The sequence below is a fragment of the Thunnus thynnus genome, chromosome 12 (assembly GCF_963924715.1).
Source record: "Thunnus thynnus chromosome 12, fThuThy2.1, whole genome shotgun sequence".
NCBI lineage: Eukaryota > Metazoa > Chordata > Actinopteri > Scombriformes > Scombridae > Thunnus > Thunnus thynnus.
In genome coordinates, this window is record NC_089528.1 from 11520638 (window position 1) to 11541472 (window position 20835).

At 39.2% G+C, this 20835-nt stretch overlaps 1 protein-coding gene across 2 annotated transcripts; it reads right to left on the reverse strand.

The window, feature by feature from the left end:
* Positions 1 to 489: 489 nt before the first annotated feature.
* Positions 490 to 20109, reverse strand: LOC137193967 (lysine-specific demethylase 4A-like). Of its 2 annotated transcripts, XM_067605453.1 has the most exons (23): positions 19942 to 20109; positions 18814 to 18975; positions 17472 to 17647; positions 17191 to 17305; positions 16803 to 16996; positions 16177 to 16226; positions 15980 to 16083; positions 15708 to 15845; positions 15287 to 15513; positions 12795 to 12958; positions 11984 to 12654; positions 11298 to 11429; positions 10978 to 11092; positions 10502 to 10677; positions 9823 to 10036; positions 9049 to 9128; positions 7488 to 7543; positions 5815 to 5923; positions 4651 to 4842; positions 3365 to 3535; positions 3050 to 3169; positions 2437 to 2529; positions 490 to 2227 (listed from the first exon to the last, which is right to left on the reverse strand). In XM_067605453.1, exons 2-23 carry the CDS (start codon positions 18952 to 18954, stop codon positions 2090 to 2092), a joined length of 3576 nt encoding a protein of 1191 aa, XP_067461554.1. In that variant the 5' UTR covers positions 18955 to 18975; positions 19942 to 20109; the 3' UTR covers positions 490 to 2089. The 2 variants fall into 2 exon arrangements, with proteins under 2 accessions (XP_067461554.1, XP_067461555.1); XM_067605454.1 differs by lacking the exon at positions 11298 to 11429.
* Positions 20110 to 20835: the final 726 nt, after the last annotated feature.

Genomic DNA, 20835 nt, shown 5'->3' on the forward strand with positions numbered 1-20835 from the left:
CTGTTTTTTTTTTTTTTTTTTAGCTTGCTTTAGTGTTGATCTTGAATGCTGTTTTTTTTTTTTAACCAGTGAACAAGTATTAGTGTGTGTTATAGGTGTGTCAGATTGCTATAAAGTTTGTATCTCAAATAAATTAAAATATATTTGTAAGGCTCCAACACAGCTTAAATGATGGCCTGATACAGAGAGCCAGGAGCGATCCATCTAATCAAATTCCACCAGCGCTCTCCACCCTACAAGACTCATCCTGCTTTGGCACAGCTGCAACCCCTCTGGCTGAGGGAGGAACACAGATCCAAAAACAGAAATGTCAAGAACAGCATGCCACAAAACCGTAATGATTCTAATAGAACTGCTGCCTGATCTGCTCATTTCTAATTAAAGTGTGGTATTTGTAGAGATTTATCAGACAATCACTACAACCATGCAGGCACACATACATTTTTTGTGAAGTAATTACATATTAAGGCAAAAACAAACACTACAAGGTTGTGTTTCTTAGACCAAACTTTACTCAAACAGTTGATGTTTACAAAGAGTTGTACAGATTTAATGGTGCCTTGGATATAGGCCCAAATGAAACCAAATAGTTAACAGTGGCCATCAAATGGACATAGCTAAAAAGTTGTCTGCACACCACATCCTCCTGGGAAGCCAGCAATTTTCCATAATTCTCTACAGAAATGACTATTTCAAAGCAGGTACAAGGGACTCAACATGAAAGGAAACTTGCTTTACAAGTCTGAAAATGATCCTCTAACAATGTTTTTGTTTAGTTGGGATTGAACTATAACCTCTAGAGCTAGCTTTCATCAGAGAAACACCGAAAAATAACCCATCTTCATCTAATCTAAACTTAGTGGAGGCCATACGTCTAGAAAAATTTTAAATGTCCCCATGGCAGCAGGGAACAATAAGTGCTTTTTGCTTTAAGAGGGACTTGACCTAAATTGGCATTCGCACCATCCAATCCCAAAGGAGCAAAGGAAAGCAAGCCTGCAATCTTTAACAGGATGTGTGAAAACCTATCAATATAATAAATATAAATACATCTGAGGTTTTCTACAGATTGTGAAAAGGACATGACAAAAATAGCTTTGTTCTCAAACTTAATGCAATTGCATAAATAAAGTGTAATCATAACATTAATTACAATAGTTATAATAAACCTTAAGCTTTAGAAAAAAAAACAAAGAACACTTGGCCCTTTTGAAATGTAAGGCTTGGGCCTATAAAACTTGCCTCGCTTTCTTCTATTTTCACAGTAGATGCACGTCGACACACCTTGGTACAGGTGAACTATGAAAGGAAATTCTCATGAAATATATAATGCATTCCATGAAGTACAATCTAAGGAAAAGATCAGTCAAAAAAAAAATCAGGTCCACACCTTACAGCAACAAGAGCTGACAGTGACCTTGAGATGTTATTTCATTTCTTTGGGGTTACAACTTAACAGAAATCTTGATTAATCAAATTGATATTGTAGTTAATAGCCGATTACATGTACAGTTCCACCTGTTAAATTTCATGAGTGAAAAGCTGACCCAAGGTAATGCTTTCTTTAAAACCTCATTCCCAAGTGCAATTTTATGTACTGCTGTTTATGAAAGAAATATCACTGAAGTAGAAAAACTACTGTCCACCGTGTACTGTGTAAAGCTGTATTTATACTTGACAGCTGCTAAATGTGGCTGTAGAGAAAAAACAAGCGTCTCAGTGGGATAGTCCAACCTTTTCCATATTTAATAATTCACTGATGGCTCCTTCCTGAGAAAAAGTGGAAAAAAAAGAAATGTAAGAAGAAAACACAATATACAGGGTGTGAAGGGAAACGGGAGGTCTAAGAACATTATTCAATGCACACAAAAGTCATTTAAAGTCCCAGCCGTAGTTTATAAATATGTAGCCTGACAGGCCATGGAAGCAGAGGGGAGGGGGGGAGGTTGTTCCTATCAGCAGCAGGCAGAAACAGGAAAGCCAGACCAGGAAGCAAAGACCTGGAGCTGCAGCTCTCTGTGGGTTGTGAGTTGATGAGGTGGAGGAGGAGAGGTGGAAAAGCAGGAGGAAAGAGAGAGAGAGACGGACGTCACTCCATGATGGCTCTGTAAATGACGGGTTCGATGTAGTCCTCTCTGTATCGAGAGTTGATGACCCGTTGTCTTTTGGAGTTCTGCTTGACGTCGTTCTGTGTGAAGAGCTCAAAACGCATATCTGACGCCACCGACTGCGGAGCAAGCACAACATCAGAGAGAGAAATGAGTCCTTGCTTGCTTGCTAATCTGTTAAATACCAAATGTACAATAACCAATGTTTAAAGTCACACCTAGCACACTTCATAACACTTCTGACAAAAAGGTATCTTTGCATTTTCAGATTATTTTTTTCTTTATGCTTCTCTGATATGAATCAAATCTGTGGGGGATTATAAATTACCATTCTTGACTTCACTCGTTTGGGCAGATTCTCATCTAGAGTGTAGATGTCTTCTCGTTTGACAGAGATTTGTGATCCATCCTCAAACTCAACCTGAATGCACGCACGCACACACACACGTACACACACACGTACACACACACGTACACACACACGTACACACACACACACACAGAGAGAGGAAGTTGAACCATTAAAATACACGTGGATTAAAATTCCCTTCACCAGCATTTGCATGACTGCTGGTTTTAGTATTTTATTACATGGCAATATAAGAACTTTACTCACATGCTGCAATAAACCAACTGCTTAACTGGGTAGTAAAACTACAAGTAATAATATGCAGTCAGTTGTGTCACATCATAATTTCTCCTGAACCAAATGTTAATCAGCAGAGAAACTGCATAAAAAGCCAACCAGATAAAGGTACTTCGGTTTAAGATATTTTTGTGTCCTGATGTTTTTATTGTTAACTGCACAGACCACCCACTTTTTAAGGTTAAGGGACTTCACTCAATATCTTCTAATGTGTTTTGAACAGAGTGAGTAAGAATTTTACATATAGCATAAGCATGTCAGGGAGGGCAAGTGAGACAGATAAGTGGAGATTTACCAGGTACATGGGGATGGAGTGCGACGCTACGAACTTGGCCCCGTATATCAACCCGTCTGTCCATCGCACTTGAACAGCAGCACCTTCTGCAGGTGGACCGAGTCGGACACAGTCCCGGTTCTGAAAACACATTAGAATGCATGGTCAAATATAGGTGTATATATCAGACAAGGAACCTGTCATTTACATCTCACAAAGTTATCCATTAAGTTAGTTCACTTCATCCATTCATATCACTGATACTGCTGATTGATACTTTGATCTTGTTCATTTGAGGCAGTAAATGATTAACAGAAGTAATTCTATTATTTATACCTCGATGTCCTCTGGGAAGAGGTTGTCACTGTATGATCCATCGTCAAACACAACCTCGTAGAAGGTGGCTGTAGTCAGTTCTACCACGTCGCTGTGGTAGTAACGGCCATTTTTGTATTTACAGATCACCTTCTGACCCACTGCCAACTCCCGCATGGAAGCCTTGTCACGCTGTGGGACAGAAGACAGGTGTTATTCTTAAAAGCTTATCATATCTCATCATTCACTCTAACAGCCTCCAGGAAAGATGAGACAGTGGTTATAGTGCAGGAGAAAGCACGGGTCTATAAAGATAACTCAGCAAGTATACTGCTGAGGCAATATTTGGTCAGTAATGTGTACCCAGGAAATTATATTGCTCTCTCTGCTTCATGGTACCACATTACAGCAGAGGAGCCACACTAACAAGCCCAGACTTGTTGCTGCATAGCTCAGTGCCACAACAGCAAAGAAGAAACATTCATAAAGTCCATTTAAATTCAGTGAACATCAGTTTTGTCTCAACAGGACCAAACAGATGTCTTTCTTCCCCAATGAGCAAATTAAATCAGCATGAACATTTATAAAAGTAAAAATCCCTGTGGTAGTTTGAGGGCTGAGAAAGCAGTTTTCCAGCAATTACTGTGTGGCATGGCTGACTAAACCAGGGCCAGAAGCTAAGATGCAAGCCTAATTAGTCTTCACTTTCTAAAGGTATCTTGGCATGAAGATAAATGCATTTATCTTATCCTTTGTGCATAATCAACAAAAACAGTCACAAGAAAATAGTTTAAAGCCTGATTTAGAACTTTTAAGAGGTCCTAACATGATCTTAGAACCTGTAACCACTGAACTCTGACTCCACTGAAGGAAACTTCAATGAGGAACTGAGAAAAATCTCAAGTAAGCTGTGTTTACATGCAACATTTTAAGTGCCATCCTTGGTTGTTTCCCACAACACAGGTCAGTTCACAAAACACAGAAAGTGCTTGTAGAAAAATTAGTCATCACAGTACATACTTGTCTGGGCAGCTTTCCCTTTAGTTAAATAACCTAATACCAGCTAAGCAATGAGATAAGATATAGTCAACAAGTGAGTGTGCATCACTACATTACCTTTTATTTCTTCAAACAAGAAATGCTCCAGTTAGCCCTTTTTACCGCACAAAACCCCAAAATGTAAACAGAACTTCACAGGATAATGTATGTAATGTTAAGCCCTTTGAGGCTATATAAATAACATTGACTTGACGGCTGTCACACTGTACTGTATATACAATGAAGGAAGTGCTTTTCTACTGTGGTACCTCAGGCATGATAGGCGCTCGGTGTCTGTGGCAGGTGATGTAGACTATGAACGGCCAGTCGTCTGGGTGCATGAGGATCCCAGCTGCCTGAGCGCAGGTGGGGTGAAATGCCGTGGAGCAGCGCCCGTGGGAGCACTGAACACAGCAGCCCTTCACTTCCCTCTTCATCCGCTTCCTGCAGTACGCACACTTCTACCATAGTGACAAAGACAGAAGCACAAAGCGGGGGAATAAAGGTTAAGAGGAAGAGTTTTGAGTGGCAGATTTAAGTAAAGGAAGTACAGGGGAAGGAAAGGAGGAGAAAGGAAACAAGCAAATGGGGAGGATGATAAAGTTTTCAAAAGGGAGTAAAAGACAGGCAGAACCAGACACGAAATGGAGCGCAAATATGTTAGCAGGAAATTGCGAAACTTCCTTTTGATAACTTTTATGGGGTTCTGACATCACATGTGCTAATTTAAAAGTAGATCTATTGAACCGACCTCTAACAATGGAGACAAGGCCAACTATTGTGACCAAAGTCCTGAATTATTTCCAACAGACTGTTTCGTAGATGACTCATACACAAGACAAAAGAATAGCATATATGTGTCAGCTTTTTTAATCCCTTCCAAGTGAACTCCTTAGTTAGTTGACTCGCTTATTTTTTTCTATTTCCTGTCTATTTCTTTTTCTCTTTTTTTAAATCAAATGTAGTCAGAATGTGATGTCTCTGAGAGCTAGAATGAGAAATGAAACAGGGTAAAGGACAGCCAACATTTTCACTCTGCTATAATGTGTGCCCACAGCTAGAACCACAAACAGATGCTATCAGCTCTGTTTACCGAGAATACAAACTATGTATGAGTTCACAAGGATGTGAGGTGGTGATAAAAAAAGAACTGACTCATAATGAAGAAATGGAAAAACCGTGATAAAGGTGAGATATTATCGGGGCATTTACTGTATGTCAATAAATATCGAGAGCAGTGTGTTGGTGAACATCAGACAAACACACAGAAAAGAGGCGGGGCAACTATTTGAGTTTGATCTCAGCATTCTGTTGAATTGACAGAAATGTTCACAGGACATTTTATATGACTTATTACCTTCATGCCTACAGCTACTAAACAGGTCCCCATACCAGCACGCACACCACATCACTGTGACTGCAGTGAGTCTTACCAGTCTGAAGCGTGGCAGTGGGATTGCAGAGAGATCGATGGGGCTCCGCTCGGTGATGTTGACAAAGCGAGCTTCCAGCACAGTGATGGCACACAGCACATGAACCCACCTATGAGAAAGCAAACATGAAGTAGATTCGGGACAAACAGTACAATGTCCAGGGTGCAGTGTTTCTGGGAATATCAAAGCACATGTAGCAGCAATGTGGTTAATTATTTAAACAGTCTAGTGTTGGGAATACACGTTAATGTCAACATATAAATCATTAGAATTGATTAATTGACAAAATACATGGTAAGGATTCTATAATAAACTAATATTTTATTATTATTTTAACTGAAAACAGCATTACTTTTCAGCAAATCATGACACAAATTTCCCAAGCTTCCCCCAAACACAAAACAGACACCTTTAAAAACAAGATTGCATAAATGTCACCAGGAACTATCTCCATGTAAAATATATGTTGTTTGAACAACTTATTCATAACTTGAACATGAAAGTTCATGAAAAAGTAGTTTGATTTAAGGTCCATTTACTAGCTTTTTCCTGGAGAACTTCATCCACCAGAGGACTCTGAGATGCATTTGAAAGCTAGTTTGCAAGTGGACCTTGAGTCCAAATCATTTTTTGTCAAAAGTTCTAAACCAGTCACTGGCGTGTTTGGATATGTAGTGGAGCAAAAAGTTTACTTTTTAAAATACATTACATGGTGCTACGGATAACTAAAATAAGTTCGATAAGTGGTCCCTGCCCGAATATAATTCCGTAAACAATATTTAGATGAACTCCACCTGAAGGCTAAAAAATGCACAACACTGCAACCTCTGGTAACCTATTCATAGTTATTAAGTGCATTATTATGACCAATAAGAAGAGAGTAAGTCACCCACTGTCATAAGACATTAAAGATAGTTGGCTGAGAGGGAAACATTGCCTGTCTAGTCAAGTCAATTTTATTTGCATAGCCAAATATCACATATGTGCCTCAGGAGGGATTTACAATCTCTACAGCTATAAAAACATCCTTAGAAAAAAACCAAAAAAGTATCATTTCCTGTCTTTCAACTGACATTTATGTAAAGTGCCCTTCATTCAGTGATAAAGTGTAACCACAGAATGAGGATGTATAACAGCCACATAAACACATCTGCTGTATCTGTGTGTGTGTGTGTGTGTGTGTGTGTGTGTGTGTGTGTGTGTGTGTGTGCATTAAAAAAATGCATTTAGCTTGAGGGGCTTGATCCACCAGATGGATTTCAGCAGTAACTGACTTTAACGTGGTTCATAGAAAAGTGAACAGTGAGCATGGGTAGCAATCTGTTGTGTACCAGCCAGACACACTATGTCGTGGATGTTTTGTAAACATCACACACTGTAAATGCCATGAGAATTAAGAACGTGTTAGGGCACTTGAACCTGCACAAAAGTCCAAACAATAAAGTCCTGGGTGTTTCCATATTATCACATGTCCTATCATCCTATCAAATCAAACGCCCTTTGTCCTCATAACTAATAACTCATGGGTTCACACTTAAGACTGATCCCTGAACTATTTCACACCAGTTCATCTGACATTGGCATAAATTTAGCAGCAACTCGGATTTCCATGGCTACTAAACACAAATTACAGGTCTGTGGTGGCTGCACTGTTGTCTGCTGGTATTACTTACTTGTCATTGTTGGCTTTCTGCAGAGCTCCACCTCTGAGGGAACACAGACAACAATCCTGAAGGAAGAAACACACAATAATGTCTGTTAATTCTGAAAGTAGTAGTTCTGGCAGTTCATGTCTTTATTATCATATTTAAATCTGGACACTTGGATATATGATGTTCTACTCTTTATCATTTATACCTTCACATTGGGATCCATATTTCCTCTGCTGGATAGGTGTCAGCTATGTAAAGCAGCTGTAACAAACGCATCACTGCACTTTCTTACAACCTATTCCTAACATACATCACTGCAAGTAAGTGACCTACAGAGTGGCACTAATTAATAAACACCAGCCAACAGGTTGAGTAATAAGGACACAGGCAGAGAGTGAAGTGAAGATGGTTGTTTTACCTCTATAGCAGTCACATATACTAATAAAGGGTGCAGGACCGTTAATAGTTTTTGGCCACAATAATAAATAACATTGGGTTGCAATCATCTAATCTCAGTTGTACATGTGTATTTTCATGCTTGATTTTCTGCCCTGATATTATCAATATCCTACGGAACACATTATGTAAACAAAGGTGGGAAATATGGTATAATATGGCTGGTAAACTTACTGAAGATATTTCAATTTAGGAGCCTAGAAAATTTATATCATGGGTTTTTTTCAAAACACGCATGCTTATAATTCTCTTATAAATCTACAAGATAAATAAGTTTAAGATTGTTTGCATTCTCAAATAAGGGGGAAAAAAGACTATCCTTCAATGTCATGTATACCAAACTTGAAAACCCAGACAAATAAAAACAGAAACAGCAGGAAATCAAAGTCCTTTGAAGTGTCACAATAAACGATGTGGTAGCATTGCCCAATGGTGGTCAAAGGTCTTTGTGTTTCACAAAAATCTATTGTTCTGATCAGACAAGAATGCTGAACGCAAAGGAAGTTTACAGGCTCATTTCACAAACATAGTTAGGAAAAAACACATCCCCCAAACAGTAACAAACGAAGGAAGGCAACATTCTACAACCATCTTAAACCAAAGGAAGTGGCAACACAGAGCGCCTCGTATTTTGCATTATAGCAGAGAAAGCTAGAGGCACAAACTTGAGGTGCTAGTGTGGTTAGTAGTGGTTTGATATAATCACTTCAGGAAATGCTACCATGAGTGCACATGAAGTACATTTATGTTTGCTGAACTTCAGTGCCATATAAAGCTGCAGTAAAACTAAGAGGCCATCACGATTCTTGTAAATGCCACAATGGTCTCAGCTGCAGCTAGAGGCAAATAAATTCACTTAAATTTTTTTTAAATGAGTTTAAATTTTATCTTATTACACGTGGTCACAGTGGCAGTCAGCCAATGGCACTGGTCTGTCATCAGCTGTGTATACAGATGTTTCTGTTAAAACCTTGATGCCTCACCACGTGCCATCTATTTTTCACTATTTAGCACACCCTGATACAGGGATACAACAAATCTGCTGCTGCATTTGTTGGTTTTACCTGTTATCAGAAGGAGGAGTAATGTAAATGATTTCTCTCTAAATAATGACCAATTAGCTAACCTCGGTGGTGGCATCAGCCTCACAGCGAGCACACAGCCAGTCGTCTAGCTCCGCTTCATCCCCAGACACACCGTAGCAACCTGAGCAGGAACAGAAAAGAACGCATCACACATTCTCTTCTCTTAAGATCTCACAACCTGCATTTAACAACTTCGTTAATAATGATGTCCTCTCTTTGGCTGGTAACCTGCACAAAAAGTTACATTACTTCCCCATTCACCTCATTATTTTATGTGGATATAACTGGCAACATTTTGATTATAGATAAGGAAGACTGTTTGTGGGCAAAACATTGAGAGTCATACCCACATAAAATAAAAGAGGAACTGAGAATGAGACAGCTGTGGGCAGAGATTTTTTACTTTTTTAGTGAGCTTAACTAGCAAAGTATTTGTGTATGTTTGTGTACGTCTTGGAAATATTTTCATATTTAAAATGATTTAATACAACTGATTAGTATACAGAACGACCAGACCAGGATGGACTAATATAAAACATTAACAATAAAACAATTCATTTCAGATAGACTCTGTGTACATTGTGTGTAAGAGTTCTTAGCACTCCTTGCTGAATAATTTTATGAGCCACAGATGTGTTTACATATTCATCCGTAATCCATTTATGGACTTTTCTGATGGCAGTTTCTCATATAACTGCATGTAACAGTAGTGTTAAGAATAACCTTTGAGTAGTTGTTTCCTGAAGAATAACAAAGGACTTGAATGTACTGGAATGTTCTAAACAATGCATACTTTGAGTAGATAGGGGCCTTACTGGTATGTACGCGGACGCAGCACTGAGCACAGCTGACCAACCGGCTGGTCCCGTCCTCTGCTACATGTGGGTTAGACAGCTGTCCCTCCCCGCCATCATTTGTCTTGCTGGTTTGGGTGTTGAAACACATTTCAGGGATGAGTGGTTTGGACCATTGGCGGCCTCCTGGATGGTTCACCAATGTCACGCTGGAACTCCCACTACTGGACTCAGACTTAAGGGGGAAAAAAGGTTCAGAGACATATTATCACTTTGTTTTTCCCCACACATTCATTATATCAATATCTGATGGATTCTCTGGCTGAGACACCTTAAAATCTTTTAAGTGACAAATCAATACACAACCATGTCAGCGTTATTCAAACATTACAGTGGCTAATTTGTGAGACATATATTAGATATATATTTTTTGCTTCAAAACTATATTATGAAGCTTGACATGTAAGACACAAGATGTTTGCTTCAAAAGTTGATTCCCATAAATGACAAAAAATATATACAGTACCAGTCAAAAGTTTGGACAACCTTTCTCCTTCAAGTTAATGGGAAAGTGTGTCCAAACTTTTGACTGGCACTGTATATATTTTAGGTATTGATAACTAACTTTCCACTGATAGGATGGTAATAAGACAATAACAGAAATAACTTCATAAAGACTGAACATGGTTCTAGTTCTCACCTGTTGGTAAGTGTGGAAGAGCAGACAGATGGAGCAGTAAGGGGCCTGCTGGCCCATCCTCTTGTTGTACTCCCTCTCTGTCTGGGGGTTATATGGTCGACACTGCCACAGTTGAGTAAGCGGCTTTGCCCACTCCTCTTTCTCTTCTTGCTCGACCTCCATATCTACATACACCTCTACAGATAGGATGGTGAAATGAAAGACGGAGAAGTAGTGGGAAAGTGTGACAGGAGTAAGATGAAGGAGGACAGAAGGGGAAGCATTAAGATTTAAAGAGATGGAAAGTGAAGAAGCAGTGAAGAATTTGAAAAATGAAAGTTTAAATCAAGAAAATTTAATACATTTACAGAAGACATAATGAGGCCAGGACCTGACATTATGAATCACAGTGCTTAGTAAACAAGAACACATAGTACCACTACATTAAGAAGACTGACTATATTGCAAACCAATAAAATGAATATTGTTCTGCGTACCATCGTCACTGTGCACCTCTCTGATTAAGGGGTGATGACGGGGAAGTCTACAGAGCTGCGCTTGCTGCTGTTGCTTCTTCACCACTGACTTGCAGTACGATTGCTCTTCTGACACCTGGTGGAGCAGGTAATGTATAGCAAGACAAAACTTTCAAAACAGGGATTATACTGTACCTGTAGCAATGAACATAAAATCAGTTACTGTGAGATCTTCCCATTATGAGGCATATTGGTAGCTCTGTACTGGTATGCATACATTTCCAGATGAACATTAAGTCCAATCATCCCTTAGAGTTTAGTTACAGCTCGTAACTACTTACATAGTGATTCTTCTGCAGTACCTGCAGACACTGAGGTGCGATCACCTTCATCTCATCGTGCATTGGTTTCCTGACAGGAATGGTGTCTTTCAGGATGATAATGCCACTATCCGCAAGGGGGCATTGGTTACTCTGTGGTTTGAACAGCATGAATAACATTGAACATTCATGGCAGATTTTAAAATAATGCCTGATAAAGTTTATTGTGTCACCATCAGAGAGGTCACCAATTATTGATAGTTAGTGATTAGTAATGATGACAAGATCAAAGAGATTAGTATGCAAACATCGTGCAAGGGAAATGTACCAGTACAGAGCCACCAAAAAGTGTTGTGTGTTTTTTTTTCTTCAGTACCAGTCAAAAGTTTAGACACACCTTCCCATATCCTTGAATGAAAAACTGTGTCCAAACTTTTGACTGGTGCTGCACATGCAGTATTACATACATGTGTACCTACTGTACATGCAGTATTACAAAGAAAAGACTTAACTACAAGCTGCTTTGGATCATTTGGTGTTAGCTTGACAGAAATAACCATGCATGCTCCTTGAAACATGATCTGTGCTCTAACATGCATGTGCCACTGAGACAGAGAGCCAACAATGACTAGCATTTTAACGGACTGTGCTACTTTTACATGAATACTAGAAAAAAAAGTTCAGTTAAAGAAAATAAAAACACAGACCTTTCTTTTGCTGTTCTTGGGGGCCTCAATCTCCATGTTTAACTCTCTGGGTTGTGTTAGAGTCTGAGGGGAAGCAGACCTGCTGGTGTCCTCAGCTTCAGGCTTCTCCTCTTCAGCCTGAGCTTCAAGAGACGTTGAAATTTTGGGTTTGTCCTCTTTTTGGTTCTTCTCCACAGGACTGTGTGCTTCTGAATCATTCAGTGCTACTTTGGTAAGAATGTTTTTGGGTTCTGGCTGTGGCTCCTTTCTTTCACAGCATGGGGCCTGAGGCGAGGACTGAACCTGTGTGTGAGGCAGTGTGCAGGCTCTGAGCTGGAGATGACGCGGTTGATGCTCTCTGGCATAGCTGTGCACCTGAAGCTGTGTGTGAGGCTGCTGGTGCTTTTCTAGAGTGTAGCTGCGCACTTGAAGAGTGTCTTTTGGACTGAGAGTCCTGTGAAAGAGCAGGCTGGCTACCCCCATTTTACGGGCAGGCTGGGCTGTGGCTTCTGTCCACGTAGGTGTCACTGAAACTGATAGATGTCCGTTCTTGGGCTGTGACTGAGACGAGATTGCAGGTGCACGAGTCTTGGTATAGTGAGGGGTACGGCCTGCATCACTATTACCTAAGCCCCTGTGAAATGGATCCATTAAAGTGAGCTTGGTTGGCGTTACTACCAACTTTGGTGGGCCTGTAGAGGGGATAAAAAAAAAAGCACACTTTCATCTCATTTTCTTCCCTTGCAAAAAAAAATGTTTATAGATAACTGAAAACCCATTTAGAGTAGCTAACCTAAAGGAGCCAGTAAAATGATTCACTGGTAATGAATACCTTTATTTCTCTTGCCATCTTGTGACATAGTACGTGGAGGTATAAGACTTAGCCTGGGACGCTTCCCGTACTGCTCCACTTCCTCGTCTTCATCCTTGGGAACAACCTCCTCGGGCACCTCTAGACACACCCTGTGTCTCTTGGTCTCTATCCTTTGTGTGGTGCTGAGGGTTTATCAAATAGAGACATTGATAAAGGATTTGTAACAATTCCCATTCTCTTGATTTCCATTGATAGGGAACCATACAGAATACATATACTGTTGGGTTACTTTTGAAAAGACACATTTCACTTAATGGTACATTCCTGAAAGCACCATAAACATCATGTGTGTCAAGGACAGACAGCATTAAACAAGACTAGATTCTGCCTTCCCAAAATCCCCAATCTAACATTTCAACATTTAAAGGATTGCAACCTCATTTACTGAATTGTTCTTGATGGTCACACTACTGATGTGTGTAACAAATACTTCTTACAACAAAAATGTTTATAAAATTATAACAAAATAAAAATGATATGCTTTCCCTCTCCAAAATCCGAAGTAAAACAAACATGTATCTCACTGCAAACTAAAACTAAACTGAAATTGTTTCAATAATGTAGCACTTACAGAAAAATAGAAAACAAATGTGATGTTGGCAATGGCATAAAAGGCTACCCTCCAAAAATACCCTTCAAATAGTTCTTCTGTGTTATCTTCATTTAATTTGCCTCTGGGAATCAGTTACCCAAATGTCAATATTAAATAAAATTCCCCTTCTATCTCTATAACCCAAAATCCAGCAGTGAGCCCGTGTCTTCAGCAACTGAATGGTGATTGTAGCATGTGGCCTACCATATGCACCTCGTGACAGTGCAAGTGATTCCCCAATTACAACAGCTGCATCTCACACCTGGAATCAGGAAAGTCCCAATCCCTTGCACTGGAGCAGTGATGGACTATTCATATGTCACATAAAGTTGTGACACATTATGAGAGATATTCTATCCTCACATGATAAAACTTAAATAGTTAGTTAAATGAGACCGACTAACCAGCACACACTGCAGGTTTACAAAACTTCAACCCCCCCCCCCCCTTACACAATTAGATACACACCAACTTCTGTTTTCACAAAGAAACATTTAAGCAGTGATGTTGCTCAGTAAATTACTTTCATTAAACTTCATTTCATTATCAGCATATATGTTTCCAAATGAATGCAGTTAACTTTTTTAAATAAAAAAGCTGCATACTCTCAGACTTTTCTCTGCTTTTTTCTGTCAGTCAGTTACCTTCATCAAGAAGACCGGTTAGTTAGACTGTCAGTTATGTTGCAGTTCACTGGACTAAGGACACAAGTGAGTGGTTTGGAATATAGTGCACTGAAGTTAAGAGCCTAAAAATAGTGCCCCATCTATTTATTTAACTCAGAATCTATTCTCAATCAAATCATGACACCAAGAATCATGGGATTCCTTAATATTGTATCTATGTCTATATAGCCCATTTCACACACGCAGTCTATCCCTGAACTGTTCAGGAACATTTCCTGCATGGGGTCATGTGTGAATGGGAGCAGAGATTGACATTCAGGGAGATCTTTACCACCAGTTCCCCACCTCAAGACCTAGTAACATCTCCAGGAAAACCCTGATATGGCTGTGTTGTGAATGAAAGCAATAACATTGCAGGGACAAGCACGTAAAGGGTTATGTCCGTCTGACGAACAACGCTTTCACATGGAGCGAGCGAACCAATCACAAGACTCTGCTGATGACGCATTTGAATCTGTGACTTGTTTATGGCTGCCTTACCGATGCTTTTGTGGGTGATTTGATAACTAACAAGCAATGCAAGTCCTTTTATTTGCAAACAAGCTCCTTTTTTCAAGAATGGCTGGAAACTGGAAAGATTCCGAAATAAGGGAGCTCCTCTCCGTCTCAGAGCGGTTGGCATACATAAGTGTTGTATGACCACCATCTGCTGAACTGTCCCTTGCCCCATCTAGTCCAGCACTGCCATGACATGTGTGAAAAGGCGCAAGATGGAAATGTTCCTGAATGTAGCTGCATGTGTGAACAATGAAAATCACTAGCGGTGCCTGAAAAGATATCCCAGTAATTTACTGAGAGCTATGAGTGAAAGAGGCTTATGTCACTGGACCTTCATTAGCTGACATACACAGAAGTCTCCCAACAAAAAGGAGAAATAGAAGCTTGAATAACAAGGAGTACTAAATTACCCTATGCTAGGGCTGGGCGATATGACCAAAATCTCATATCCCAATAACGATACCCATCTCGATATAGCACATTTCAATTAAATGTATAAATAGTTGGTCCGTCCCCGCCGTCCACCCCCCCCCCGTGTGTGTGGGATTTCCGTCACAACAATATAAACGATAGAGCACAAAATGAAACGATAGACATTTTTCTCTCGTCACACGATATATATCTGCATATCGCACAGCCCTAACCTACAAATGTATATGCAGTATATGACCCACCTCTTCCACTCTCCATCCTCCTCACAGCTCTCCATGGAGCAGTTGTTACTGTTGCTGGTGATGTCATTGAAGGACTCCCCCAAGAACTCCTTAGCCTCTGGGGTGGGCCGTGAGTGATCGATGGGTACCACATCTCGCCCTGCCAGCCACTGTTCATAGCGGTCTGGCTGGAATTTCTTCACAAATACATCCATAGAAATCTTAACCATGTCTTTACGGCATGAGCACTAAAGGAAAGAAAGGAACAAATAGAACATAATTCGAATGATGAATGCAATAGGTATTGTCAGGATAAATATGTATATTAATGTACATTTATACATTATATAGATTCTACAGTTATATGATTGCATATGTTTACATTATAGCAGCCAAAGTAAATAATCTGATGAAGATTAGATCAACTGTTAGCGTTCCTCACCAAAACCGATTGCTTGCCGTATTCAATCCATCTCTCAGTGGCAAAATTGGTGGATTCAGCACAGTTGAAACCATGGTTGAAACCAGCATGATAGGCATAGGGGAAAGTTACCATGAACTCACCAGCCTCCTGAGTAATCTTAGGGGGAAAAAAAGATAATAAAAAATTAGTAACTACAGCTTATACATCTTGCTTTTGTAGTGGGTGTAAGGACAACCTGAGAGAGGAGGTCATCTGTTTTCAACAGGAATTGACAATTAGTCCATCCGTACCTTTTCAAATGGAATACCATATTTCTTCAGTATCGAGGGGGAGATGAGGGTCATCTTGTGCCTCAAAAAGGCCTCACAATTTTGGGCACTACCAGGAAAGAACCCTAGAAGAGGAGAAAGCAGATAAATGTTGGAGGTCCCTGATTGTTAACAACTTTATACTAAATATCTATGGTAATATTCCACTGGTCTCATACCTTTAGCCAGGCGCTCCAATCTTTTCCCGTGTTCTGGAGGAACACAGTACCTGCAGACATTGAAATGAGTCTTCTAATTCACAGTGAACTGATATTGGGCCCTCATCTGCAGAACTATCAATTTTCTCTGCTTTAGGCTTCAATCTTTGATTGAACTGTCTGCGGCCAAGTTGCATTGTGAGTAATGTGGATGCACAGGTTTATTTAACAACTTTTTATTACTTTGAGGCCAGATTGTATAACTGGAAAAGTAATTACTGAAGTATTTTAATACATAGGCAATAATTTAATCCTCCTCTTAATGTCCATGAGGTTAAGCAGCTCAATGTTAAAAGGTACACGCTTTTAGTAAATTGTAAGTGCATTTTGATGGGCTAATGTGGTGCATCATCAGATGATGTACTACCCTGTGAAAAAACTTGTTTGGCTCTCCACCCAGCAGTTTTTATAAAACCAAGACATTCTGGGATGGGACCTCCTGTTGCACTTATGCAGCAGTCTAATCAACATGACATAGGAAGTCTGTGTTTTCTTTTTAAATTAATATGAAGTATATAATATTGAGTAAGAATCAACAATTTATGTTTACAACTGATCAAGAACATATATCAGTTTGTGTACTTTACCATGATTTGGGCTCTCCAAAGTGCAAGTAGTTGATACTGTAGAGGTCCATGTCCTCAGTGTGCCAAGCGAAGGTGGTCTTCCACATGCCAAAATACAAGTAGGGTGTATTAACACCCTCAATAGTGATGCCACTTTCACGTTCCACGGTATCCAAAATTGTGCCCAGATGACAAATGTTCCACTCTTTGACTTCCTGCACGAGTGAAGTAAATAATACAAGATCAACAGGTGAGACGTGAAACAGTTAGAAGCAGCGTAATGATAACGTTATCATAACCCCTTGTGTATCACGTCAACAGATACACAGACAGCAGGAGAAAACCCATCAATACTGGTGAACATTCACTAGAGCAACGACATGCAACATCATCCAAGATATCAACTCACAGGGTCATATAGACTTCCATTGACATCTGCTCCGTATATGGGAGGGTTAAATGTCACATTCTTCCAGTACTTCCTCTCCAGCTCCTCAAAGTCATCATAGTGAGGGCTACAGAACCTATAAAAGGCATTAACAATTTATTAGCACCAAAAAGTAGCACAAATTAACTTGCAGCATCAAGGTGAAAGTGCAACTGGCAGTATTAAACTACAGAGATAACAGATTTTATGATGGCAGAAGGAAAAATAAAACACTTTAAATGTCTTATTTCTGCATGTCTCACTTGTCGCTGTTGGCAATCTTGCGGAACTCTCTGACAGGCATGGACTTCTTCTGAATGTTGTATTGAGTGAAAAGGCCTGACTGGCCTGTCACCACCTGCTGAATAGGTGCAGGTATCACCAAATCGTCTATATCATCATAGGAACTTCTCGGCTTCCATTCCTTTGGTGGGACAATCTTGGAGGAAGAAAGTTTGAAAGCAAGTCATTATGTTTTTCTGAACACTTTTTAAAATCAGTAAAGCTCTGGATGTAAGAATGTCACATGTTTGCAACATATGTTTGATAAAAATTTAAAGAACAAACGGCCTCATGTTTGTCTAAACTATGCCACAGCAAAAACAGAAATCATAACTATCTAAGCAGTCCCTCCAGGAAATTGCGGTCTTGTGATTACATTAATTAACGAAAATTCAAGAAATGTCTGCAGTATTTGGAAGAGCTTGCAATTTTTCTAATTTATTGCAACTTTTCCGCATGAAATGGACAAGTCAACAGACCACTTGTGATTTGGACCAATTGTCGCATTTTGTGTCTTAGTAACTTAGGCCATTGCAATGTGCATTCAGCAATGATTTAGGTGCATTCAGGTGGAAGATGGACAAATCTCACCTGCCAACAAAAATTACTGCCATAGACCATGCAAAAAAACTCCCAAATGTTCCCACATGAGGTTTGTATTCAGTTAGTCAGAAGAATACAAGTTGATGCATTGTTCCTCCAGACGGCAAAAATGGACATAATTTACCTCAAACATAAAAATGGGCACTTTGGAAATGAAACTATATTTTTATGTTAGTAGATTTATTTTAATGGCATTATTGGTTGATTTAATTTGGTGCTAAAGTTGAGGTGAAAGTTTATTTAATAAAGGCTTATTAATGGAACTCATGTACAGTATTTTCTTTTTTATAACTTTGAGCCCATGGCTCTCATGTTCAGAAAATAAATTTAAAAATTAGCATTGACATATAGTTGTTTCTGTCACATGTAGTATGCTTTTTATGGAAGGAAGTGATTACATATGACTCTTCAATGGCAGTAGTTTAAAAATCATTTATGAAATAAAAATAAAATTATATATTTTAAATTATTCACATTATTTTTCTTTGCTTCCAATTTTTCCCAATTCCCACATTTCTACTACATTAAGAGCACATAAAACATTGCATCACAATTTTTGAGAAAAGCAGCTGCAAAATCAAGTATTTTTGCCCACAATAGACACAAAAAACTGGAGGGACTATCTAATATCCTTCATAAATGTGTCATTGATGATTGTACAATTGTTGTACAAAGCAGATGTGAATATGGACTGTAAACACACGCTGTATCAGCACTTACTTTAGCCAGGCCTGCTTTGTGTGCCCCTTGGGACTCTATATATGCAATGTAGCGGCTGAAGTTCTTGAATTCCTCAGCAGTGGGGTAAAATGTCATTATCCCCTTGGAACCATGGTTTTGGGAAACTGCGTCTGACGCCATCCCAAAACTCAATGGGAGCTCCTGCATATTGTAAAAAAGAGACATTTGTTATTTAATGATACATGATAAACCATAACATTAATATTTTTTCAAGTGGAGACTCCTTGTTGCTATACACAGGCATTTTACGCATTTGTGTTTCATCACCGGACCATGGATGTATAACAAGCGTGTATATATATATATAGATAGATAGATAGATAGATAGATAGATAGATAGATCCATGCAAAGTGGGACATTAACTTTTTAAAATGTCAACATCTACCAGCCACTGACAGATAAATGTTCAAATTCACCAGCCACTCAATAGTAAATCATTATTTTTTGTCTGATCTACCAGCCACTTTCATATCTTACCAACATTTGGCTGGTGGCTGGCGTAATTTCTCACCCTGCATCCATAGATTTGTAACTGTATGGTAGCCTAGCCTGCTAACGGTAGCTCCCCTGCTAACATGCTAAAGACATTAGCGAATCGTATTACGAAAACGAAATGACATATAGCATAGCATTAGCTACTATGATAGTGAGCATGACGTTATTTGTTTTCATTGATATTCAAGTACGAGTTAGTCCTCGTCACGTACACGACAATGAGTTACACTTCTATGAGTGAACTTGCAGTGTTGTTTTCAAGACAACTAGGCTAGCGGGATAGGACTATTTCATGTGTTGCAAACTCCTCCACAGCTATAACTTGGGAAAGGCTAACTTTAACGTTCTCATCATAAATCCTCTATAATGTATCAAATTACAGCTAGCTTATTCCTAAACGCATTAGTCGACAATTGTTCCAGTTCAGTTTCAATAGACAATGCAAACAGTACTAACTCTTGAGTCAGTGGTGCGAATTCTAGGAAATAGACGGGACCCCACCGCTACCATCGACATTAGCAGTTCCGGCTAGTTTAGCTATCAGATTAGCATTTTGAGTTAAGTGGAGTAAACGTGAAGGCCGTCAGCTAACACGACATGCAGATACTTACAACCTGCTCCCCGGGTGATGAAAGAGTTTTCTCTTGCGATGCAAACACTTCGTAATCAACAGAAACAGCAGTTGTGAACACAGAAGAAAGACAGCTGGCTACCTAAGCCCTCTGTGAGTAAAATCCATGAGTAGATTACTACCCTCCATTACCGCTTCAACGCATGCGCACGTACCGCGGATTTTGTTTACCACAACACGCATGGAACACGCTCAGCCAATCAGAGGGCGAGTCTGGTGGCTTTAAATCTCTTTAAAGCTAATCTTTTTGTAAAAATTAACTTAATTCACAGAGATATCGTCTAGTTTTGTGGTAACTTTTGATTTTAGTGATAACTGGAGAGGGCGGTTTTCTAATATTCAAAAAATGAATGATCCAGCAAAAAGATGTCCCGGCAATTCAGAACAGATTTTGGGTTGTTTCAAACACATTAAAATTAATATGTTAGTAATGTTTCGACCATGGTTTCAACTCAACCATCTGTTCTTACTGATCACAAGGTTTTTCTTTAATATTTAATTTTTGTGCTTCTGGCATTGACAGACAAAGCTTACTAAGAATACTAAATGATTACAAACTTAAGAAAAGAGTTTTTATTTATTTAGAATAATCATGGAATATAATCTGATTATATCATTTGTGTGTGTGTGTATGTATGTAGGTGACATAATGAATACAAAATAAATTAAATATGCAGCAGTCTTACCTACATATGTATACAGTACCAGTCGAAAGTCCAGACAGCCCCTCACTCATTTGAATGAGAAAGTGTATTCAAACCTCTGACTGGCACCATACATACACACATACAAATACACATCCACATACATATATATACTGTACATATACACTATATATATTGTACATACACATACACACATATATATACATAGA